Raw genomic sequence first — 24,888 nt, forward strand, 5'->3', positions numbered from 1 at the left:
GAACACATTTAATTATGTTATATCCCGTTTAATAAATGTAATTATTTTTTCATTAAATATCATATTATATATGCAAGAATGTATTAAATTTTTATATATTAAATTTTTATATGCATGTAAACATATTTATATATTTGTTTACCAGTTGGGACGACTATTTCTACCCCGAAGAGTTAGCCACAGAGTCCCACCACCCGATGTCATTCTCTGTACATGAGAGAGGCTGGTTTTGGAGACGTTGTCCCACTAAGAGACTTCTTGTTCGACAATACGATGATCACAGCATTCGTAGAGCGCTGGCGACCGGAGACTCACACATTCCACATGCCATGGGGTGAGTATACGATCACGCTGTAGGACGTCGCCTACCACCTTGGATTGCGCGCAGATGGTGACCTGTTAGTGGTTGCTTTCAAGACTTCCAGGCCCACTACCACACTAGGGCTTGGGAGATGGTCGAGCGTTTACTCGGAGCCAGGCCACCTGTAGTTGTCCAGCAGGGAGCTCAGAGGAGAGAGGATTTTTCGCTGAAGGTGACATGACTGCGTGATCGGCTATGACAGATGCCGCTGGATACATCCGATCCGGATACCTTGCAACGATACGCGAGGTGCTACATCATGCTGATGATCGGGGGCTACTTAGTGACTGATAAATCGAATAACACCGTTCATCTCAGGTGGCTGCCGCTGCTAGATGATTTTGAGAAGTGACGCAGGTTGTCATGGGGTTCATCTCAGATTCCTCACCGTCAATGTCCATCTCATAAACCGGGCGGGTAACATGGATAGGCGGTGGTGTGAGGGGCCGATCATCCTGCAAAAAGTCCGACTGCCCAGATCCACCGCCGCCAACGTTACCAACCTCTGCGAAGAGCTCCATCACTTGTTCACACATGATTCTGCCATGGACGTCAAATGTCAGCCGCACGTGATGTCGCCGCACGTGATGTCGCCGCACGGCCAAAACAGACGAAATCGGAATACTCCATTCCCCATCGGAGCTAGCATCCTATACCCTATCATCCCAGTCTCTTTACTCCCACTTTGATCGTGGTGTCTCAATATTAGACCCTTCAACTCCGACAACGAGACAACTCTCTGTGTGCATAGCAGCACTAGATTCTCACACTCAAATACGACCCTGTTATCCCCGTTCCTCATTAGGCAATTGGGACACACACAAAACCAAGTATACACTACTAGTAGACATTATGAATGGTTTGGAAAAGGTTTAGGCGAAGGAGGTGAACTTGTTGTGAAGAATACAATGGGTTACGTATCCTTTTATAGTTACTTCAAGTTTGTCCTATTGTATTTCGTTTACACAGTAAACGAATTATTGTTTCACATATTTCGTTTATAGAGTAAACGAGTTGAAATTAAGCATATTTCGTTTACACATGTTTATGCCTAATTTCAATTCGTTTATTTTGTAAACGAAATGTGACATGTTACGCATTTTTGTAAAAATACTACAAATTATGAAAATCAATAATTAATATATTTAATTTATTTATATAAATAAAAAATCCTAAATATGTATTAGAGTTCAGGGCTTTTATTCGTTACATTTTTTAACTTTTGAGTTCTTTTAGTCTTTTCGAGTGCTTTTATTGTAATAATTGAGTTATTTTAACTATGACAGATGCACATTGGGATGACATAAACAAAATGGAATGTGTCATGGCAAATTCTTGGGTCTTGGCTTTGAGGTTAGTAAATATGTGTTATTGTATGTTTTTTATTAATTTTAATTTACATTTAAAAAAATTTAAATTAATTTTAGCTTGTAAATATTGTTCTATTTTACTTTACATGGTTAGGGTTATGTTTGTGGTGACAACATAATTTAGGATTGTTATTGTTGCTAATCACTTTAGAGATTTATTTTAAATTACTTAATTAAATTTTATTTAAAGAAAAAAACTTGTAGTCTCTATTATAAATTTCTATGATTATGAATTTGTTATTGATTTTTTTAACCAACAGAGATTTTGCCTCTTAGTTTCAAGGAATGTTAGCCACATCTTTTTTCTATTGGATGTCATTCTGATATTTTTTATTACTTGAAAGAGGTAAACGTAAATTTGTGTGAGACGATATAATTTAGGAATTTTATCTTCGATATTATACTAATTTCTATATTTATTTAGCAATGCACACACTTTTTATCGTTTCTGCGGTAAGTGCACTATCATCATATAAATATAATGTACCACCTTCGACTACACATTGATGAGAAGAACCAATAATTGGATGTTTTAAGGACTTTTCAAACATGATATCAATGTCTAACTTAAGATTGGATAGATGTTTTTTTTTTGTAACACCTTACCACAGAATTTTATGCATAAGACGTAAATCAAAAGTGGTGAGACACTATAATCTCTAAAAATAAAAATATATATGAAGAATAGCTTAATTAAGAGCCTTGAAAAAAAAATAAACAAAAAAATAAATAGAAAAATGTATCACTCACGATTGAATAAACGTAGAAAGGTAGATAAGATTGAGTGGAAGAGATAATATATATATATATATATATATATATATATATATATATATATATATATAAAAGATCAGAGTTCCAAATATACAAATAACAGGCTTTAGACTCGACATGCGAAGTAAAGGCCGACTAGAGTATCCATATATATAACCTCAAGAGCAATCCAAAATATATGACACAACGCCTGCCAAGTGAGCCTCTAAGAGGGACAAAATATAAAATATATAAGGTGGAGAATCAATATACATATATAAACATGAAAAATAACAAACATCGAGTCCTAAGATAGTTCTTCACTACCAAGAGTTTCCAAAATGCTCAGTGTAATGATTCGCATCCTGCATCTGAAAACAACAGTATATGTAAAACGAAGCTAGGTTGTTTGCAACAGCACAATGGAAGTGCGACGAGGCTGGACTGCCTGCAACGACGGGCGGGATGGAGGCGCGACGAAACATGGATGCGTGCCGTGGTTGCAGACGCATATGGGAGCTGGAACGCGTGCAATGTTTTGCAAGAATCCGACGGGGGGTTGTCGAGAACAGGAATGAAACGTGTTGCGGATATGAAGAAAGGATATGTGGTTGTTAACAGAGAAAGGAGAAAACGTAATTATGGGACAAATTGTTAATTTTTATTATTCAAAATGTGTTTACAGCTATGAAGCACGAACACTTCATTGAGTTGCCGAGTCTGCGTGTCGGATACATTTTGGACACGACACTCATCGACACGTGTGTCTGTCATGTCTTAATAAAAAATAAAAATTCTTCTCCGGACACACTTGGACACACCTAAATACCATCACGTGTCCGCGTGTCCAACCTTATTCTTAACATACATCGTTGAAATGAGTTTAGAAATAATATATATTATTATTTAGTAAAACAAAAAATATTTTAGATACTTTTATATAGTTAAAAAAGACATTAAAAACAGTTAAAAAATTATTTTATATTTTAACAACAATAAAATATCAAAAATTCATTATAATTTATCTAAAAAATACTTTATATTCTATATATATACCATGTCCCGTGTCTTGTAAGATTTTAAAATCCGTGTGTTCGCGTGTCCCGTGTCGTATGCCGTGTCCGTGTCAATGTCTGTGCATCATAGGTTTACTGTTGATTATTCAAATCTTAATTTTTTAAAAATTTAAAATTAATAATTATTAATTGGTGTTGTGTATATTATTAGTGAGAATGTTGTTCTCCTATATTGTTCCAAGTACATAATCCATACCCAGCAAAGGGGACAATTTAGTCATTTACCGGTACCCGCACAGTATTCTTCTCCTGAGCCAATTCACAGTTGAGACATCCAAATTAATATGCATTGATGATACTAAATTAATAAGTGATAAGTGTGTCTCAATTCTCAAGTCTCATCGATGTTTCTTTCTATGAAGTTTGCAGCTGCATCACACTGCAATCCCAGCCTTCTTTTTCATCAACACCATCACCATCACCATCAGGTACTTCATTTCACTCCTACTTTTCTCCTTCAAATTCATCGCCAACACTTCCTCACTTCAACTTTAGGGTTTCGGCGATTTCAGCGGTGGCTCCTCCCTAAGAAGACGCACTAGTACCCTAAAATTACAAACAACACTTTGCTCCACTTACACCAATGACAATGTAAGTAGTTTTATCTGAATTTGTCTCTTCAACAATAACTTCTTTATTTTTATTATTTTTCGTGTTTTTGATTAATACTTTTGGCGTATAATATTTTATGAAACTTTTAAATCAGGTATTCTGTCATTTGTTTATTTTCTTAATTCTTAATTATGAAACTTTCTTCCTCGTTGCTGATTTAGTTCAGGATCTCTCTGTTTTTCATTTTCCACTTTTTTTTGTAGAAACTTAGTTGCAAGTGACTTGGCGTGAAGTTGATAGTTAAGAGTAGTTAAATGATTTAACTGTGTTTACTAAATTTTCATACTTCACGTAAAGTTAACTGCAAGAGTTTTCACTTCTCTTTTTCTTTTTCTTTTTCTTTTTGGCGGTGTTTTTTCCCCCTTCGCTTTGTAGTTTGTACTATCATGTTTTTACTGATTGGATTATTGTCTTATCTCTCATTGGTGCAAGGTTAGGCATATGAATTGTCAAGTGCAAACAGCCATGAAGGTATTCTACTTTCAAGGAGTATGCAGTAATTAGGATCTGTTCATTACAATATTCTAAATTTCTAGTTACCATTTTAAGTAGAAGACGTTACTTGATGTGCAAATTATTTTGGGTTTCAATTTCAATTTCCAGTATGGCCTTTCATGTTTGACGATTTTGAAAGTTGCAACGTGCTGGACAGTAGTAGCCATATTATGAACCTTTATCTATTACAATTTATTGTAATGGACCAGATGATTGCTTTCTGATTTTTGGTGAAACATGCAAAATTTCTGTTGGAGCTTTGCTTTCAAATTGACCAAAACGAAAACTTAGAGGCTGCTTGGTTGGGTTTTCATTTTCTGTTATAATTTTCAATGTCTTTTGTTTCAAGATTTTATTGCTTCACTGTTTTCTTTCTAAAATCCTGGAAATATAAAGCAGTAGAAGTAAAATACAGAAAATGGAAATGCAAACTGCATAGGCTCTTATTCTTTGTCTGTCGTATCTTGCCTCCTGCAACTGAAAATAAATATGGATGCATATATTAATTTATTTAAGTTATATCTCTCAAACAATAGTGCAACCCCATTCCCTGAGAAACTAAATTTGATACATTTTTGGTCCTAATGTTTTGTGGCCTGGGCCCAATACTAACTTGTTTTCTTGAAATTTTCTTGTCTTTTCTTTTTAGTATTCTGACTTTCTGAGGTTAGACTTGTTTGAGAAACACATGAGGACTGAATTTCCATGTTGGTAATCTGATTTATAGAAAGAGAAATTTGAAATTTTATTATTCTGCTCAATTATTAGGTAAATAAATATGTTATTGTGTGTATTAATATCTTTGATCCTTGGTATTGTTTAGCTTTGGAATCGTTTTTTTAAGCTTGATAATAATAATGACAAGATGTTTTTAGGTTCCAAAGAAAGCGCAGAGAGTAAGAAGAAAGAAGAGTCATCCACAAGCAATGAGTATGTGCTGCTTTTGCTATAATACATTTCCATCAGTTATGAGGGACTAGAAATGCTTTATCTGGTAAATATAGTATGCTTATGCATATGTTACTTTCTGCTCTATCAATTGATTCTAGATTGTACTGACTCGAGTGTTCCATCCTTCAAATCTGATTCTTTTCCCCCTGGTCTAGTTCATGATATTTTACTAGTCTTCCTTACATTGTGAGAGACGGACTAATCATTTGATACCCATTTTATTTCTCATTTTTGAAAATAAAGTAACCAAACTCTAAAATAACAGGAGTACAGGACTTCATCACTTCGCCATTGTAATGGAGAATTAGCATGTATCTATATAATACCCTCTTTACAAAATTATAGCCCCTTTATTTGTTTGCTAGGATCCTGACGAAATTGAGGAGATATGGAATTTCTGGAATCCTGTCCTATGGTCTTCTGAACACTGCATACTATCTCACGACGTTTCTTATCGTATGGTATGTGAACATTTGTCCCTCTAACATGGTCTGTGGTTTTCTTTCCCTCTTGTTATTCCAATTCATTTATTGAATAATACTTTTATACTTCTTATCTAATTTTCTTCATAAGGTTGGAGCTTTTCTTCCATCCCTTAAGTACTTGGAACTTTGTAAATTATTTAAAAATCACTCAAATTAGGAATATATGCTTCATGTTTGTTAGGTTTTACATTGCTCCAGCACCAGGAAGGATGGGTTATCTAGCTGCTGTAGAAAGGTAAGAACATGTTGCTGGTACTACTCCCATGTTTCTCTTGTTCGCTTTGTAAACAATGATGGTTAACAATGACCGTTCAATGTTATGTTTAGATTTCTCAAGGTGATGGCCATGGTGTGGGCTGGTAGTCAAGTTACCAAACTTATCAGAGCTGGAGGGTGAGCTACCTGAATCTTTCAAATTTTTAACTGTGTAATCCATGTAAATATGCTGTCTTGTGAGTTAATGATATACTATCTCTGCCCTCAATAATTGTCAAATTGAAAAAAATTGATACATCCAGAACTTAATATGTCCGCCTTTGTTGATCTTGTTGCAAAACTATTTATATGGATGATTGTGTTAGGCTTTCGAGGACTGGTCATTTTGATTGTAAACTTTGTCCGAGTTATGTAATGACAGCATTTTAGATTGCCATGAATCTTTGGGATCACAACTGTTTAAAACCATATGCTTGTCAATGTGTATAAATAACCTATCTTTGTAAGCTTTTTTAAAAAAAAGGGTTATCTTTGTACTGTTGCCATTTCATTTTTATGAATTATGGTTGTTTGCTTGTTTGCATCCATCTGCATATGTACAAATAGAAAAATCTCTTTTTTGGTACTCAGTCTGCTCTAAAATATGTCACTTTTGAATTTTGGTATTCAAAACTTAATGTACTCGGAAATTTATGTCTAGATACATTATTAATGTACTAAAGTTTTAAATTGAGATATATTTTGAAATATAGAGTAATTTTAAATGAATCAAATTCTGAGATGAGTACACGTTTTGTTACAAATGATGGAGTTACTTGTTATGCAGAGCATTGGCGTTGGCGCCATTTGTTGATAGAGGATTATCATGGTTTACTGCTAAATTTAAGTTTCAATCACAGGGAAAAGTAACTTTCTATAACTTGAATTTCATTCTCTACCCCTTCCTTTTCTTTATAAGCTTGTCCTTTGCATTTCTTGTTCTAAGTTATTCAATTTTGCAATCTGCAGGCCTTTATGACAATAGTGGGATTCTGTGTTGGATTGGCCATTATCTTATTTTTGGTCATCACACTGCTCTGGGCTTGATTCAGTTTCTGCTTTTATTTATTTAGATTTTGTTACATGACAGCGATTAGGTATGATTGTGAACAATCAAATTTATTATCCTCATTTTATATTTAATTATATATTATTACAATTGTTAGAGAAATTATTTTTTACACTTACTGCTTAAAATGGTTGTATGAATAGAATCATTCAACTGATTAGTGGTTGGTGTAAATGAAAAAAAATGTTGACTCTGAACAAATCAAATGAAACTTCAAGAAAAATGAACACAAATTTTTTCAATAATAATTGGTTGTGTTATAATGGTAATAAATTGAGGTAAAATCACATGTTTCACTATCATGTTTTATCTTTATTATATTCTACCAACAAAAGTAGAGCATTTGTTAAATGAAATTTATAAAATCATTAAATTAAAAAGGGAGATCTCAATTCTCAATCCATAAATTGCTATCACGGGCAAACTTTAGCGTTAGTGTGTGATTTGAGGGAGGAAACTTTGTTGAAAAATTTTCATTGTTAATTTGATATAATTGTTAAGAACGAGGTAAGGGTTCCGATTGAGCCACTAGTATTGTTTTCCCTAATTTGATTATAAAATTTTACCCCAAGGAACAAGGATAATATTGTTACCTCTGATATGTTCTAAAGAATATAACTGAAACCTTTCAATACATTATGTATAAAATTTAAATTAATAAAATATTAAAAATAAAATTAAAACAAAACCAAAGGGATAATATAACTAAATAAATCTCATCACGTGACACTTTGTCGATCTCGGTAGACAGTAGTCTACTACTAAACTATTGTTAATAACGTATTGTTAGGTGGTGAAAACTCAGGTGAAGTCGTGTAAAGTTGATATTTGAGAGCTGTTAAATGAAAATTTAGTCAAATCAGTCAAATTATCTAACAGTTCTCAATTATCAACTTCCATCTAACAGCTCTCAAGTATCAACTTCACGTGAAGTCGACTGCACTTGAGTTTCCACCTTGTTAGGTTAATAACTATACTATTTTATGTTCATTGCAAAAATTATCTGCAAATCAATGTTTGTATAAAAAAATTTAATTCATCAAAATTAAATTCATAAGAGTTTTTTCATTATATAACAAAAAATAGATAAGTAAATTGAGAAATTCTATGAAAATACTATCTATAAACTCTTAAATTATTCTTTATGACTATAAAGAAATATGAACAATAATAATTCTAAATTATAAAGATGTAAATTAACTTTATATTTATTAAATATTAAAATTATAAATTTAATTTTTTTACAGAAAATCTTGATGTGCTCCGACAAACTTAAGAGTCTAACACTCTTTGAAAAAAAAACTATTATGAAAGATAAAAAAATTTTAAATTCTAAATTTAAATTATTAATATAAAATATAATAAATAAATTATTAAAAATTTTTATTCCATTAACAAAAGTCAACATATCTAAGGAACCTTTAAGAATAATAAATATTAAATGATTAGAATGATTAATGTGATGTGCCCGAAAGTCTAATACTCACTTTACTTGGATGTAATAATAAATTTAGAGAAACAACTTGAGTTAGCTCACTTGTTCGTTTTGTATATATGTAGTAATCTGTATATGCAGTAATTATTCGTCAGTTTAACAGATTTAAAAAAACTATTATAAATAATTAAAAAATATAATAAATTTAAAAAATATTAAAAAATTATTAAAATTTATTATTTTTAATTATTAATATTTAAAATAATAATAAAAAATAATAAATTTTAATTATTCTGAGCTGAAAATTCAGGTGCAGTTGATTTCACATGAAATTAATAGTTAAAAGCTATTAGAAAAAAATTTAGTCAAATTATCTAACGGCTCTCAATTATCAAGTTCACTCAAATCGACTCCACTGGAGTTTCCACCAATTCTGAATTATTTTTTATAAAGTTATTGGTCAATCCGTCAGCAGTGACGTCAGCATCGATGTCGTTACTCATATTTGAGTGTTTAGATTTCCCTCTTCCCTCGCTTGCTGACGTCACTATCATTCTACTGAACTTAGCGCCAAAATGTCCTAATTATTAAAGTCTCGCATGAACTTCTCTCCCTTTCACCTTTCAGTTACAGAGAGCATCACTCATGGAACCATTTGTTTGGTACTGCAAGCCTGAATCAAACAGTGTTTGGGCCAAAGCAATTGATAGCGCCTTTGGTTCCTATACGCCATGTGCAATCAATACTCTTGTAATTTCAACCTCCAATTTCGTTCTTATGGGACTTTGCTTCTATAGAATTTGGCTTATTGCTACAAACACAAAGGCTCAGAGGTTTTCCTTGCGTTCTAATTGGTATAATTATGTTCTCGCATTGTTGGCTTCTTATTGTGCTATTCAGCCTCTGTTGAGATTGTTGACTGGAATTTCAGCATTTAACTTGAATGGTGAAACTGGATTTGCTCCTTTTGAGGTGGGTTTCTTGTTCATATATGCTCTAGGTTGCTTTCGGATTTTATCTCTTAAAAACAGAAATCTAGAATCACTTCCAAGAAGTATAGGAAGTACAAGAAAATTTTTTATTCAGTAGTGCTAGGAGCCAGCACATTTTGTGATTCGTAGCCATTAATTAACCATCATTAGTATTTTTAATAGTGTGAGACTACATCTAATGGTGTGGAATTATACACTCTTTTCTTGATGGTTAAATGCTGGGTAAATTTTAATGAAAGTGCTGCCCTGAGACTTTCTCTTTTTTATTTGGGACAGGAAGATCTTGTGTCTGTGTCGTGAAATTATTCGTCTCAAAAGTTTAAGTTGTTTGATACATGCACATGAATGGTTATATATCTAAGATGTCTTCATACGTAAGAGTTTATTTTAAATTTGAAATGTGAATTATGCATGATTCTATTTTTGACCTTATGCGGAAATTCTTTATCTATTTATTTAGAAGAATGAGACAACAAGGATATTGATAGAGTTCTAGACTTTTCGGTTATGGAAACTCTAATACTATATCAGGAAACCATTCATCCTAAAAGCTTAAATTGTTAAATAGAAGTATATGAATGGATATTTATCTAACATTTCCCTATTTCCACAGCTAAAAGAGTTCTTTTTTGTGTCGTATTACACAACCTTGGCAATGCATGAATACTATATTCCTTAGTTGCGTTCAATGTTGATATTTGATTAAGGCTTTAGTTTATCTAATGGAGGATGCAGCTTATAAACATGTGCACTCTTGTGTTGTTGCAGGTAATGGCCTTGATAGTTGAAGCGCTTACATGGTGTTCGATGATAGTTCTCATTCTATTGGAAACCAAGGTTTATATCCGGCAATTTAGATGGGTGGTGCGGTTTGGAGTTATCTATGTTTTGGTTGGAGATGTTGTATTGCTTAACCTTCTTCTGTCAGTGAAAGATTACTGCAGTAGGTTAGTTTTTTAATTTCAAGACTACTCTTTACCTTTTTACCTTTTGCATTAAAATGTATGCAAAGAACAAGCCTGATCAGCATTTTAAGGACCATGAAGCCTTCATCTAGTAATTATGATTGCTAGATAGGTTCCATGGTTATCAAAACCACAAGTTATTCATAGAGGTATTTGACTTTGGAAATACTCAGTTCTGAATGATCAATATTGAAGAATACAAGTCTATTAAAGCAATGAATTTTTCTTCAATGTTGTGTTAACTGCAGTAACTTATAGAATGGTGAATGTATTGGAATATTCTGCTTAAAATTTAGTCTTATGTTTTTTTTTTGTGCAGATCTGCCCTGTTTCTGTACCTTAGTACTTTTATCTCCCAGGTATATATTTGATTTTCCCTCCATCGTTTTTTGAAGTTTTATTAGAAAAGAAATAATTAGGAAGGTATATACAAAATCAGTTGCATTCTACAATACCTTGTACAACATTCCAACACTGCATATCTGCCGATATTCATGATTAAGGGTAACATATTGACATATGCTCAAATGGTTGAAATGTTTAATAGTTTCACTGATAGCTATGGTTGTAAACCAATTCTTAATGTGATGAAACAACTGGGAATTGAATAATGTTATGGTATTGAGTCAGTCAGACACAACAATCGACTAATTATGGCTGCTTTTCTGATGCAGGTCTTGTTTGGTACATTGCTTTTTGTTTACGTACCTAATTTGGTTCCGTATGATGGCCATATAACAACGCAAGACGAGCTTCCTGACAATGCTGAGTATGAACTACTTTGTGGAGAGGAACAAGTTTTCCCTGAGATGCATGCTAATATATTCTCTAGTATGTAATTCTTAACTGAGCTTGTTATAAATTAAGAGTTTGCCAATGTCTGCATTCGATATAACTACATTTTCACATAATTATATTGTCTATCCTTGTAAATTAATAGTCAACTTTCGTTTACTGTAGGATTATGTTTTGGATGGGTAACTCCACTCATGCGGCAAGGTTACAGAAAACCCATCAAAGAAAAGGATGTTTGGAAGCTAGACAAGTGTGATCAGACAGAGACATTAACAGAAAAGTTTATATTCAGCATACTCTGTGTTTCTGCATGAGATCAATACATCCAGCACACAACAATTAAACAAATTCTTGGTTTCTGTAGGTTTCAAAAGTGTTGGATGTTAGAATTTCAAAGCTCTAACCCGTGGCTTTTAAGATCTTTGAACAACAGCTTAGGGAAGAGGTACTATTTATGTTTTTTTCTCAATACATTATCTTCCAAATTAAATGATTTACCTTTGCTTTGACGTGCCAAGATGATGTTAGTAACATTGATGTCTCTTCTTTTATTCAATTTGACTTGAATGTTTGGTTAGGTTTTGGTGGGGAGGCATCTATAAGGTGAACATTTTGATCCCCGGTTTTGACCTTTAACTTAAACAGCTTCAAATAAATACGTAAACATTTCCACATTACAAGTGACATCTGAATGCAGGTGGAGCAATTCAACCTTCTCACTAATTTAAACTGGAATAAGATTATTGAAATTGATGTGTCAAAGTTAATTAAGCATGAGGTGATAATCTTTCCAAATAAACAAAGACAAGTACTAAAATACCAACTTTCAAAACGATTAAGCAATAAACTTATATGTGAAGGCCTCAATGTGGTATTAAATGTCTCGCACACCCCTCACACCTGGGCTTGAGGATAATGCAAAAGTCAATTTTATTGGTTCTTTGCAACCAGTAATCTCATTAGGCTTACCTTACTTGTGCAAATTGCTTCATATATGAAATTATATTATGCATGGAATATGCAAAATATTGTATTATGCAAGTTAACTATGTGATATGTTTAGTTCTGTAGTTTCTGACTCCTAGGATACATCAAAATTATGTGATGATCTTTGCAGATTGGTAATGATCTTTCCCAGTTTGTTGGGCCAATTCTGCTGAACCATCTGTTAAATGTAAGTGTATTTGTTTTATCCCAAAATATCTCAACTGATTATATTCTTTGTTCACCACTATCAGATTTGAATGAACATTTGTAGGAGAAAAAAATTTAGTTGTTGAATCACTCTAGCCCGATGCATGCATATATAGGCAAAAGGTGTCAACAAAATCCCAACATGAATGAAAGATCATTTTATGACAAAAGCTATCAGGAATGCTGCATGCATACCGATTTTTAAAACTTTTTCATGAATGTTTAACATTAACCCTACAGCCAATCAGGACGTATCTGATAGACATGCACTGATCATCATTGGAACACCAAGTCTCAAGTAATAGTTCGAAAAGTTTTTCCTCATTGTTAAACGACATTTTATTTATTTATTTAATTTTTGCAAGTATGAATTTACGAATAATTTATTTTATGTATATTAATTTGTTAAAACTTCTAAACTTTTTTTCTTATTGATGACGCAGTCAATGCAAAATCAAGATCCATCTTGGATTGGTTATATCTATGCTTTCTCCATATTTGTTGGAGTGGTATGGCTACTATCTCATATAGTTTTCATACCTTGTTCATTTAGATATTGATATTGGTTTTGCGTTTGTTTCTTTCTTCCTTTTTTTCTGGCAACTGTTTCTTCTCTAACTGAAAGGCCCATAAACAAAAGCAAATGGTTATGCCTTATTTATATCTCATAGGAGAAGCACACTGAAGATATTTGACACATGATCTATATTTTCTAATTTGAGGAATGTCATGAAATCACTCATCCCAAAAACTTAAGCCTCTTTTAGGTTTGCTTGATTTTTACATAGGCCCTCTTTTCTTCTTTTATTTGCCTTATGCTATTTTTTCATTTTGGGGTTCACCAAGGATCAAACTCTAGATCTTTCGGACATAAAGCTCTGATATCATGTCATGAAACTACTCATCGCAAAAGCTTAAGCTGATAGAAGGAGGCAATATAAATAGTTATATCTCTAATAAGGGAGAGCATATTGAATATTAATTATCTTGTAAAGCCTTCAATCACTTTTCTTGTAAATAATACCTGCAATTAATTGATCTCGTATATTAACTTTTGTAAGTGAAACTAGATAATAGAGGTCAGTTATTCAAAGATCTTCTCTTACACATTTAATGTCTCTTTACAGTCACTTGGTGTTCTATGTGAAGCTCAATATTTCCAGAATGTGATGCGTGTTGGTTTTCAGCTTAGATCAACTTTGGTATGACAGCTTCATTTTCATCTAGTGTTAGGATGCCTAAATAAAGTACGATCTCTTTTATTATTATTATTATTATTATTTTAGCTACACATTTTGTATGATGTGACCATGTAGGTGGCTGCTATATTTAGAAAATCTTTGAGGCTAACTAATGAAGGTCGAAAGAAGTTCTCATCTGGGAAACTTATGAATATGATAACTACAGACGCCAATGCACTACAGGTTAGTTCATTGCTTAAGCTAAGAGACATGAGTTTCTGCGAAAACATGTTGGCATAGGGACAGGTTTACTCATTACCTTAACGGCTTATGCAAAGTTCCCCAATGCATGTTGTTCCATTGGTGCTTCTAGCCAAAAATGTCTTTTACCTATGTCTTGACATCAAGTATTCATCAAGTTGTTGAACATTGGAGTTTAGTCTAAGGCTGACTGGTGGTGTTTGCCATCATGTTCCAACAAGGGGGATGGCAGGGATCCCCATATAGTCGTAGGATGGTAGAAAGGGCCTTATCTTTTCTGGTGCTCAAACCAATCCAAATCTTCTGGTGTGAAGGTTTTATTCCTCATATCAAAGGCGTAATGAACAGCCATTGAAAAGTGCCCAACACTTTAGTAGTTCAAACTAAGAATAATATCTTATTCTTAATAAGGTTGATAGAGAAAGCAAGCCAATAATAATGTTTAATTTCTCAATATACCTGTATCTGTATTATAAATATTTAATATAAATTGCAATCTTTTTCTTACCCTTTGAGGCATAGTCAATGTGCTGATGGCTTAAATTTCATTGTTATTCATTTTCAATGTTCAGCAAATATGTCAACAACTTCATGGACTTTGGTCAGCACCATTCCGTATCATCATAGCAATGGTTCTCCTATACCAGCAACTAGGCGTTGCTTCACTTATTGGATCGCTAATGCTAGTTCTCATTGTCCCACTACAGGCAGGTTTATATATGATTTCTTTCACACGTGTGCATGTGTGCGCTTTTTCAGTTTTTTAAACTACTGCGCTCTCATTTTTGGCCGAATATAAGACAAAAGTTTCTTGGCATAGCTATCAAAGAAACAGCTTTAAAGGGATTTCTGTAGAATGATACCAAGAAGTTGTGTCACAATCCGTCTTAGGATCCATGATCATTGCACAACTATGTGGCATGGGAAAAAATATTTAAAAAAAAATATTTTATCATATTTTAATATATGAAGAAGAGTATTCTAGGAAAAAAAATTGGACACCAACTCTCCTCTATCCCCTTTATATACAGTAGATATATAGTAGATATATAGTAGATATATGGTAGATATAGCAGATTAAGGTCAAAGTTGATGAATTTCATTACAAGGTGCAAAATGATTCATAGTTTATAATTTAGGATTAATGAAAATTGTGTTTGTTATGTTTTCCATTCTACAATAATGGCTTATTCTTTGTATATTTAGGCAATTCTTCTCGAATATACAGACAAATCCTTTTTTTTTGTTATTGTTTTTGGAAACAGACATACGTGATTGCCAAAATGAGAAAACTGACAAAAGAAGGACTGCAGCAAACAGACAAGAGGGTTGGTATCATGCATGAAATTCTGGCTGCCATGGATACTGTAAAGTATGAACACGTTAAAACAAAGTTCGTTTGACCTTCTTGTTCAAATAGAATCTTAACAAATGTCTTTTATATTCGGAAATGATTCAGATGTTATGCATGGGAAACAAGCTTTCAATGTAGAGTACAAAGCATACGGGATTATGAGCTATCTTGGTTTCGCAAAGCACATCTGTTAAATGCTGTATGGACCATGATGTGATTTTAGATTTATGAACGCCCCTTATTTTTCAGTAATCCAGTTTATTATTATGTTGATGATTTATGAATTTGAGATTAATAATCATTTACATTTTCTTTGTGATGAGCATTGGACTGTTCATTTATCAAAACTGGAAACAACAATATACTGTACACTGAAAGATGGCCTAAAAGGGCCATGATAATAAAATTGTTTACAAGGATCACTGGATATGTGTAGATTGTGATTTTCTGTCAATACTTCAGGGCGAACCTCATCAGCTTGTGTTCTTTATATACACGGAAGTAATCATTCTTCATAATTACAATGTCAATAAAGAAGAAACTAATTATGCCTATTTGATCCTAACTGATACATAAAGGAACTTTACTATATTACAAACAGTATATGTTAATATGGCTTTTTGTGAAATAACTCTTGAATGCTATTTTGATATCCTCTGTGGGGAAACAATGGTAGTTATATCTTTAAATTTGCGAGTCTTTATTTTTGTATGTAGGATGTATTTTCTTGGTGCATATACCACATTGATCCTTCTTTATACATGTGACAATGCATGCCTATTGATGCTAACTTATAGGGCTAATTCCAAGGTAACAACAGAGTAAAAAGTTTTCATGTGATCCCATTCTTTTAATATGATTTAACTAACTTGTGCCCTAGGGTACATTTTAAAAATATAATAATAGAAACTTTTTAACACTTTTAATGTATTCAATGTATTGAAAATGTAAAAAAGTTAATTTTTGTAATAATTTTTAGAAAATATTTCTTTTTATGGTATGTTTAACCTATGCCCTTAGGGCGCAAGTTAGCAAAACCCCTTTTAATATTATCTCTTTCTCCACAAATTAAAATCAGTAATGGTAACATTTATAATGCTTTTGTTAGCTGAACTCTTGATGTCAATGCATAATTGGTTTGAACTTGAATTACAATTTTTGTAAGGGGCTCAATTTCAGTTTGTGCTACTGGTTAGATGGAGATTTATTCCTGAATTTCTTGTTTCCAAATATGCTTGCCCTCCATAACAAAGCCAATTTTCGAAATGCTGATAAAAATTTTGTCTGACTTCTGTAATTCTTCTAAATTATGAAATTTTTAGCTTTCTCATATCTTGTCTTTTGTTGCAGCTCAATACCTTTATTCTAAATAGCATCCCAGTTCTTGTGACTGTAACTTCATTTGGAATGTTTACTTTACTTGGTGGAGAATTGACTCCTGCAAGGGCATTTACCTCACTATCTCTATTCACAGTTTTGCGCTTTCCATTAAACATGCTACCAAACTTACTAAGTCAGGTTGTTGCTGGACCTTGTTTCATTCCATTAGCAGTTTAGTTTTTTATGTAAAATATGAGATTGTTTGGAGGGATTAAGTTCATGCATTATTGACCCTGTAGTTTGACAGGTAGCAAATGCAAATGTATCGTTGCAAAGGCTGGAAGAATTATTCTTGGCTGAGGAGCGAAATCTAAAGCAAAATCCACCTCTTGTACCAGGACTTCCAGCCATATCAATAAAAAATGGAAACTTTTCATGGGATGCAAAGGTCAATTTTTCAATGACAGTAATGTGCTTTGACATTGTTTTGATAAAGTTGTTTAATTGTTTTGGTATATATAGGTAGCCACATTTTATTGCATTTAGATTTTCAAAATGAAGAAGGAAAAGATGTTAGGAAAATGTTAGATGACAACTTTAATATTACTTGAATGATAACTGAACAGATTTGTCTTTTGTGAAAACAATGTCTCTTGTATTGAAAGATTAATGCAAATGGTCCCTAGCTTCATAATGCTTTCATGCCAAGGGCCAGTAACTTCTCAAGGCTCTTGTATGATGAGGAACATTAAGCTAAAAATCTTATCCATCTGCTTTCACCAAATAACTTAAGCTTTTGATAGAGTAGGTTCATGCTGAGCAGATTTATCATCTGCATAACTAATACTTCTAGGTACCGAAATAACATCCTGTTCTTTTTTTCGATGAAGTGTCGATGAATAATAATGATAGGTAAAATCCTTAATTTGGGGCACGCAAGTTCACTTTTGGTTTGTTTTAGCCTCTGTTTTGATTGTGTATTCAAGTCTTAAGATAAGGAATGGAAGAAAAGAGTGAACAAAGACTTTGAATGATATCAAAATATTTTAATATTATATTACTAAATACTTTGTTTAGTTCTAACAACCCATTTTATTTGCAATTTGGATATTTGAAGTTCACACATGACCTTTATGAAAAACCTGTTTGATTTATAGGCAGAGAAGTCCACACTATCAAATATCAATGTGGAAATACCAATTGGAAGCTTAGTTGCAATAGTTGGTGGTACTGGAGAAGGAAAAACATCACTTATTTCAACAATGATTGGAGAGCTACCTCTTTTAAATGATGGAAATGCTATAATTAGAGGCACTGTTGCTTATGTTCCTCAGATTTCATGGATTTACAATGCTACAGTCAGTTGCAGCTTGCTTATGCTTCTAAACATTTTTACTTATTTCTTTTGTAATAAATTCAAACGAAACAAATACTGCAATTTACTTCTAAATCACATCTTTTTACAGGTACGTGAAAACATATTGTTTGGGTCAGAATTCGAATATGAACGATATTGGAAGGCCATTGATGTCACTGCTTTACAGCATGATCTCAACTTATTACCAGTTAGTGTTCATAAATTCCATGTTCATTAAAGATTTTATTCTCTGAGCTATTATGAAGTTTCATTTATTTATTTCATTTTAAATTATCTTTTCAGGCACGTGATTTTACAGAGATTGGAGAAAGAGGAGTCAATATTAGTGGTGGACAAAAGCAAAGAGTTTCCTTAGCTAGGGCAGTCTATTCAGATTCAGATGTATATATATTCGATGATCCTTTAAGTGCTCTCGATGCTCATGTTGCTCATGAGGTATTATTTTTACCAAGCTACAAATGACAAGTGTTCTTTTATGATTGAATCATAATTTATAGTGGTTCAAATTTTAAAAGTGCCTCCATGCTTAATAATTTTTTCATTAAATTGTCAATTTAATGAGTAAGATTGTAAGAATTAAATCCAACATTCCAACCAATTTTTATCATCGATAAATTGAGGTATGCTGAAAAATTCAGGGGATCTCCAGCAATAACCTGACAGCAAGAAGCAGGGAATTTAACCTTTCTCCACCAATGTAGCACTTAATGACTTAAAGTTGAATTTTCAGTATGCTCATAAGATTGTGTTTGTCTTGTAGACTGTAGTATATAGTTTGATTTCAGATATACTGTTGAATTTGATTATGAGAATGTAAGAATACATGTGCTCATAGTTCATATAATTTCATTTGCAATGACTCAGGTTTTCAAAAACTGTATAAAGGAAGCACTGGGAGGAAAAACAAGGGTTCTTGTCACCAACCAGCTACATCTTCTCCCTCAAGTGGATAAAATTATTCTCCTTAGTGACGGCATGATTAAAGAGCAGGGAACTTTTGAGGAGTTATCAAAGTGTGGGTATCTATTTCAGAGACTAATGGAAAATGCTGGGAAAATGGAACAACAATCAGAGAGTAATGAAGGTAGAGAGGACCATGTCGAGGTTAATGTTTCAACCTCGAGCAATGAGGCACTTGTTCAGATTCCAAACGACACAAGCTATGAGAAGAAGGGAAAATTACGCAAATCAGTGCTTGTTAAGCAAGAAGAGCGGGAGACTGGTGTGGTTAGCTTGAAAGTTTTGGCGAGGTAAGATGGCCATGGAACCAAACATGTATATGTTAAAGCAAGTTTTTTACTTAAGTTGTTTTATTAAGAGAGTATGGAAAACATGATTGATTGTCGAAAATTGTCAGGACTACATGGCATCCCTTCTATTAAAATGACAAAATCATGGCTCTTTATTCTCTCTCTCTCTTTTTGTCTCTTTTCTTTGTAGCTTATGGAGGCTTTTTTATTTTGTCCCTGTACTAATTCCTATCTTAATACACTATTTCATTTATTGAAATCAATACATCACAGCCATGTGATGCTAGTATACTAATTCGCTTATGCTTGATTTTTTGTGATGTTTGTATATAACTAGTCTTCTAACTTTTTGAGACCACTAGCTCTGATTGTACTATTTTTCTGCTTGGACAGAATTTAGTTTCTCTTGTTATGATTCTAATTGTTTATTGCAATTCACAGGTATAAATCTGCATTAGGAGGCCTATGGGTAGTTTTCATACTCTTTGCCTGCTACACATTAACAGAAGTTCTTCGAATTTCAAGTAGCACATGGTTAAGTGTTTGGACAGATCAAGATTCCACTTCAGATTATAATCCAGTATATTTTCTTGTCGTCTATGCACTTTTCTCCTTTGGACAGGTCATTCTACAACGATTTTCTACTTAGCATTTGTACATTCTCAGTTCAATTCAACAACTTCCAAGCTTCGACTTTCTACAATCTACTTAGCATCTTTTCAGCTTTGTTATAGCTAGAACAATGTATTACTCGAGAAACTTTCCACTGTTACCTAACATAGCAAAGTTCTTTTCTTTATGTTCTTTGATTTCTGGAAACAGGTTGCTGTAACACTTGCAAACTCTTATTGGTTGATCATTTCTAACCTCCGTGCTGCAAAAAGATTGCATGATGCAATGCTAGATAAAATACTTCGGGCCCCAATGGTATTCTTCCAAACTAATCCTGTTGGCCGCATAATTAACAGGTTTGCAAAAGACATGGGAGACATAGACACCATGGTTTCTACTTTGGTGAATCAGTTTATGGGGCAACTCTGGCAGCTACTTTCTACCTTTGTTCTCATTGGCACTGTGAGCACAATATCTCTGTGGGCTATAATGCCATTGCTGATCTTCTTTTATGGAGCTTATATATATTACCAGGTGGGTTCGACATCTTCAGCTTAGTTATAGAGAAATCTTGCGCACGTGATTTCCATGCCATGTATGTTCTATTTTTCTTCTTTTGCATTGCATATTCGTTTGATGTTTTTTGGAGTACAAGTTGTGCAGAACTTTGACAGAGATAAATGAACAGTAACTGTATATGGGGCTTCTACAAACTTGATGTGGATATTAAAAATTTTCTGGAACAATTTATTCAAACACCTAGGATTTTGCTCTGGAAGTTCATTTGGCTAGAAATATTTAGTATTATTTTGCAGTCTATACTAGTGGTTACAAGGGACAACATCATATATCCACATCTCCAGAAATTGAAATACTTTTATAACCTCCGAAAACTTTTCCAGGATGCATAAACTGTACTCCAAAAAGCCCGAGTGAATCACAGTACCATTGTCCCAAATGGTCTCCTTGTCCAAAAGAAACCTGACACATATAACCCAAGCAGCCAAAACTATTAAATCCAATCCTTTGTTTGGCAGGAAGAATTATCTGCAGGCCAGATCATGCACATCACTTTCACTTCTCTTTGCCTTTGTAATAATGTATTTTGCTAAATTTAAAAGAGAGATGCTAAAAGTTATTGACATGGACTAACTAGTTGCAAAGCAAAGTATATGTAAATCTAAGCACCCACGAAAGTGTCAAAATGGCATTCAATTAGAGAACATCTTTCTGTGAAGACAGACCTGAATAACATGTTTCTTTTTTTTTCTTTCTTACACTAAATGGTCATTTTTTTATGCATGGAATTTTTGTACTAATATTTTGTTCATGACAGAGCACCGCTCGAGAAGTGAAGCGTTTGGATTCAATTACAAGATCTCCTGTTTATGCACACTTTGGAGAAGCGTTGAATGGTTTGGCAAGCATACGCGCTTACAAAGCATATGATAGAATGGCTCACATTAATGGAAAATTCATGGATAAAAATATCAGATTTACCCTTGTGAATATTAGTTCAAACCGTTGGCTCACCATAAGGTTAGAATCATTAGGAGGGCTCATGATTTGGTTCATAGCTACATTTGCTGTATTGCAAAATGGAAGATCTGAAAACCAGGCAGCATTTGCATCTACAATGGGCCTTCTTCTCAGTTATACTTTAAACATAACAAGTCTCTTGAGTGGTGTCCTGAGACAAGCAAGTAGAGCTGAAAATAGTTTAAATGCTGTTGAGCGTGTTGGCACATACATTGATTTGGAAACTGAGGCTCCAAGAATAATTGAGACAAACCGTCCACCACCAGGATGGCCAACATCTGGTTTAGTTGAGTTTGAGAATGTTGTCCTGAGTTACAGGCCTGAACTTCCTCCAGTCTTGCATGGACTGTCCTTTACGGTATTGCCAACCGAGAAGGTTGGGGTAGTTGGAAGAACTGGTGCAGGAAAATCTAGCATGCTTAATGCTTTATTCCGTATCGTTGAGCTACAAAGTGGAAGAATCATTATTGATGGTTTTGACATTTCTATGTTTGGACTAGCAGATTTGCGAAGAGTTCTAACTATCATACCTCAATCACCAGTTCTTTTCTCTGGTATGCACTATAACTCGAAATCTTGATCCACTGTTACAATAGTTTTAAATTGCATTTGTGATCACATTGCATAAACACTGCAAACAAGTCAATTATGAGAATACAGGAATGTTGTAATATTTTAGCGTTCATCTATCTGAATAAACATTCTCTTTGAACTCCATTAAAAATATCTCATTCTAAGTCACCACTCTTTCTCTTAGGAACTGTTCGCTTCAATCTTGATCCATTTACTGAACACAATGATGCTGACATGTGGCAAGCTTTAGAAAGGGCACATTTGAAGGATGTAATAAGAAGAAATCCACTTGGTCTAGATGCACAGGTACAAAGGTTATGTTATAATTTGTCATTGAGTCTGCTCAGGTTGCTTGGACATCATGCCATAATCTTATTTAATTCCACTTGCTAAGCCTTTTGAATATTGTCTCCAGGAAGCATTTTATTATTATTATTCTTGTTACTTGTTTTACCATGATTGTAAGCACATTTTGAAGCCGAGAGTCCAATATTGTACTGTTAATAGCATATACACAATTTATAACTGCTTTTTGCTTTCCTCTGTTGATGGAATGATTAATAATATACATCACGTTTAGAAATCTTTGAAAAAGAGTATTGTAAATTTGTGCTTGCCTAATACTAGTATGAAGATGAAGATGATTGTATTCATGCTTTATTAATCTTATATAAATGAAGCATCAATCATGATATGGAACATGTATGAATGTATCTAATTTTGACTGGAGATAAATTGGAAACAGACAGACGAAAAAAAAATGGTTGGAAAGATATGAGTTTTTTGTGGTCAGTTGTCTGAGTGACCAAGATTACAGAATTGCTTTTTTTTTCTTCTGAGGTAAGTTTTTTATAAGTTTTTCTATTAGGGGGAAAAATTGAAATGTGATTGGTTATTTTCTTTTGTGCTTCTCTAAGGTCTTGGAGGGTGGAGATAATTTTAGTGTTGGACAGAGGCAACTATTAAGTCTAGCCAGAGCATTGCTTCGAAGATCAAAGGTTCTTGTCCTGGACGAAGCGACTGCTGCTGTTGATGTTAGAACAGATGCTCTTATACAGAAAACCATCCGACAAGAGTTTCAGTCCTGCACAATGCTCATCATTGCACACAGACTAAATACAGTTATTGACTGCAATCGGATTCTATTGCTCGATTCTGGACGGGTAGTTCCAAGTTCCATGTGTTTCAAACATCTGATTTCTATCTGCAGTATTTTAAATAACACATTTGCCTCAAGTCAACTATGAAAATTCAATATTAAGATTAATCTTTTTCCTCTGTTGTTTCCAGGTCCTTGAGTATGACTCGCCGGACAAACTCTTATCGAATGAAGCAAGTGCATTCTACAAGATGGTTCAAAGTACAGGAGCTGCAAATGCTGAGTATTTATGTAGTTTAGTTTTTGGAAGGATTGTGAACAATTCTAATGAAGAAAACAAGGGACTTGAAAATCAAATGAGACAGTTAGCTTCTTCCAACTGGGCTGCTGCTACACAATGTGCTATAGCTGCAACCCTTTCTTCATTGCATCTTAACCTTCAAAGCCCAAATGAAACTAAAGACAACAAAGATTTCCTCGAAAAAACGAAGGACGCGTTGACAACACTTCAGGAAGTTCTGGAAGGGAAGCATGATGATGTTATACAACAGACACTTGTTAAACACAATGTTCCTACAGAAAGATGGTGGTCTACACTTCATCAATTAGTTGAAGGTAAACATAATGATATTAATTTCATGAAGAAAAATTCATCCTGATGAATGGATTTTCTTATGTGCATGCCTAAGTTAATATTATTAGTTAATCCTTTTGATTTATATAATTAAATATCTCTGATTTGAGGAATTAAAGTTAATCTATATGATTGACTTATTAAAAATGAATTTATCCATTCAGGTTTGTCTGTCTTGATCAAGTTACCTCCGAAAAACATTCAACAATTGGAACTTGATTTTGAAAGAAGGTCCTTTCACTGACATCTTGAGTTGTGGAGAGCAGTAATATGCAATCAAATCTCAGAGGGATGCAGCAATCATAATATTATTTTCTATTTAGATATCATCTCCCTCTTTGTTTCATCATATTGCTTTTGTATTGTTTAGGAAGTTTAGAATTTTAATAGGATTCCATTTGTTAAGAATAAAGACATTTTCGAAGAAATTTATCCCCCAATTCAAATATCACAAGTTAAATAGTTAGCTAAAATATGTTTAATTTGAACTCAGTGTCTTTATTTCAACTAACAGTAACACGAGATTCATTTTCCTTAAACAGTATCTCAACTCTCATCTTTGATTTGAAAGGAAAAAATACATACAAACAGAAATATTCAAAGCCATTATTAATGCAATGTAATGGTTGTTGATGTGGCTTCCTCTAAAATTTATCCAAACATTCTAATTCAATATAATATCAGCTATAATTACCTCCACATAACATTAATGTAGTTCCAATGATCAAAAAAAAAAGAAAAAAGAAAGAAAAAGGACCTATAGCTCCTATATTTTGTTTCTTTTTCTTAAATTCTCATTCTTAATTAAATGCACAACTCTTGTTCTTATAATTACTTCTATTTTTGTTGTTTTTATAAATCATTTCTGTTGTATATGAA

General features: G+C 33.3%; 2 protein-coding genes across 10 annotated transcripts; both read left to right on the forward strand.

The window, feature by feature from the left end:
- Positions 1 to 3,731: 3,731 nt before the first annotated feature.
- Positions 3,732 to 7,675, forward strand: LOC112716930 (uncharacterized). Of its 2 annotated transcripts, none has more exons than XM_025768986.3 (9): positions 3,732 to 3,988; positions 4,056 to 4,151; positions 4,610 to 4,643; positions 5,543 to 5,597; positions 5,984 to 6,079; positions 6,285 to 6,338; positions 6,431 to 6,496; positions 7,146 to 7,224; positions 7,328 to 7,675. In XM_025768986.3, the coding sequence occupies exons 1-9, from the start codon at positions 3,905 to 3,907 to the stop codon at positions 7,403 to 7,405; spliced, it is 642 nt and encodes a 213-aa protein (XP_025624771.1). In that variant the 5' UTR covers positions 3,732 to 3,904; the 3' UTR covers positions 7,406 to 7,675. The 2 variants fall into 2 exon arrangements, with proteins under 2 accessions (XP_025624771.1, XP_025624772.1); XM_025768987.3 differs by having other exon boundaries at positions 5,552 to 5,597.
- Positions 7,676 to 9,341: 1,666 nt separating this feature from the next.
- Positions 9,342 to 24,548, forward strand: LOC112716931 (ABC transporter C family member 12). Of its 8 annotated transcripts, XM_029289848.2 has the most exons (28): positions 9,440 to 9,612; positions 9,763 to 9,834; positions 10,623 to 10,801; positions 11,139 to 11,178; positions 11,494 to 11,650; positions 11,780 to 11,894; positions 11,979 to 12,059; positions 12,193 to 12,217; positions 12,732 to 12,788; positions 13,252 to 13,317; positions 13,936 to 14,010; positions 14,125 to 14,232; positions 14,823 to 14,957; positions 15,516 to 15,622; positions 15,710 to 15,803; positions 16,955 to 17,122; positions 17,232 to 17,372; positions 18,082 to 18,282; positions 18,391 to 18,489; positions 18,585 to 18,737; positions 19,167 to 19,552; positions 19,994 to 20,174; positions 20,375 to 20,698; positions 21,501 to 22,257; positions 22,461 to 22,582; positions 23,194 to 23,439; positions 23,567 to 23,990; positions 24,174 to 24,548. In XM_029289848.2, exons 1-28 carry the CDS (start codon positions 9,508 to 9,510, stop codon positions 24,251 to 24,253), a joined length of 4,698 nt encoding a protein of 1,565 aa, XP_029145681.1. In that variant the 5' UTR covers positions 9,440 to 9,507; the 3' UTR covers positions 24,254 to 24,548. The 8 variants fall into 8 exon arrangements, with proteins under 8 accessions (XP_025624775.1, XP_029145680.1, XP_029145681.1 ...); XM_025768990.3 differs by having other exon boundaries at positions 9,342 to 9,834; XM_029289847.2 differs by lacking the exon at positions 13,252 to 13,317 and having other exon boundaries at positions 9,342 to 9,834.
- Positions 24,549 to 24,888: the final 340 nt, after the last annotated feature.

Source organism: Arachis hypogaea, chromosome 10, assembly GCF_003086295.3.
Source record: "Arachis hypogaea cultivar Tifrunner chromosome 10, arahy.Tifrunner.gnm2.J5K5, whole genome shotgun sequence".
NCBI lineage: Eukaryota > Viridiplantae > Streptophyta > Magnoliopsida > Fabales > Fabaceae > Arachis > Arachis hypogaea.

Excerpts from the sequence above, each read along its gene's own strand:
- LOC112716930 (XM_025768986.3), top strand. The coding sequence starts at position 3,905 with ATGTTTCTTTCTATGAAGTTTGCAGCTGCATCACACTGCAATCCCAGC. Across the intron at positions 4,644-5,542 it reads AAGTGCAAACAGCCATGAAG|GTTCCAAAGAAAGCGCAGAG; the intron begins GTATTCTACTTT and ends AGATGTTTTTAG. Across the intron at positions 6,080-6,284 it reads ACGACGTTTCTTATCGTATG|GTTTTACATTGCTCCAGCAC; the intron begins GTATGTGAACAT and ends CATGTTTGTTAG.
- LOC112716931 (XM_025768990.3), top strand. The coding sequence starts at position 9,508 with ATGGAACCATTTGTTTGGTACTGCAAGCCTGAATCAAACAGTGTTTGG. Across the intron at positions 12,789-13,251 it reads TGCTGAACCATCTGTTAAAT|TCAATGCAAAATCAAGATCC; the intron begins GTAAGTGTATTT and ends TTGATGACGCAG. Across the intron at positions 14,958-15,515 it reads TTCTCATTGTCCCACTACAG|ACATACGTGATTGCCAAAAT; the intron begins GCAGGTTTATAT and ends TTTTGGAAACAG.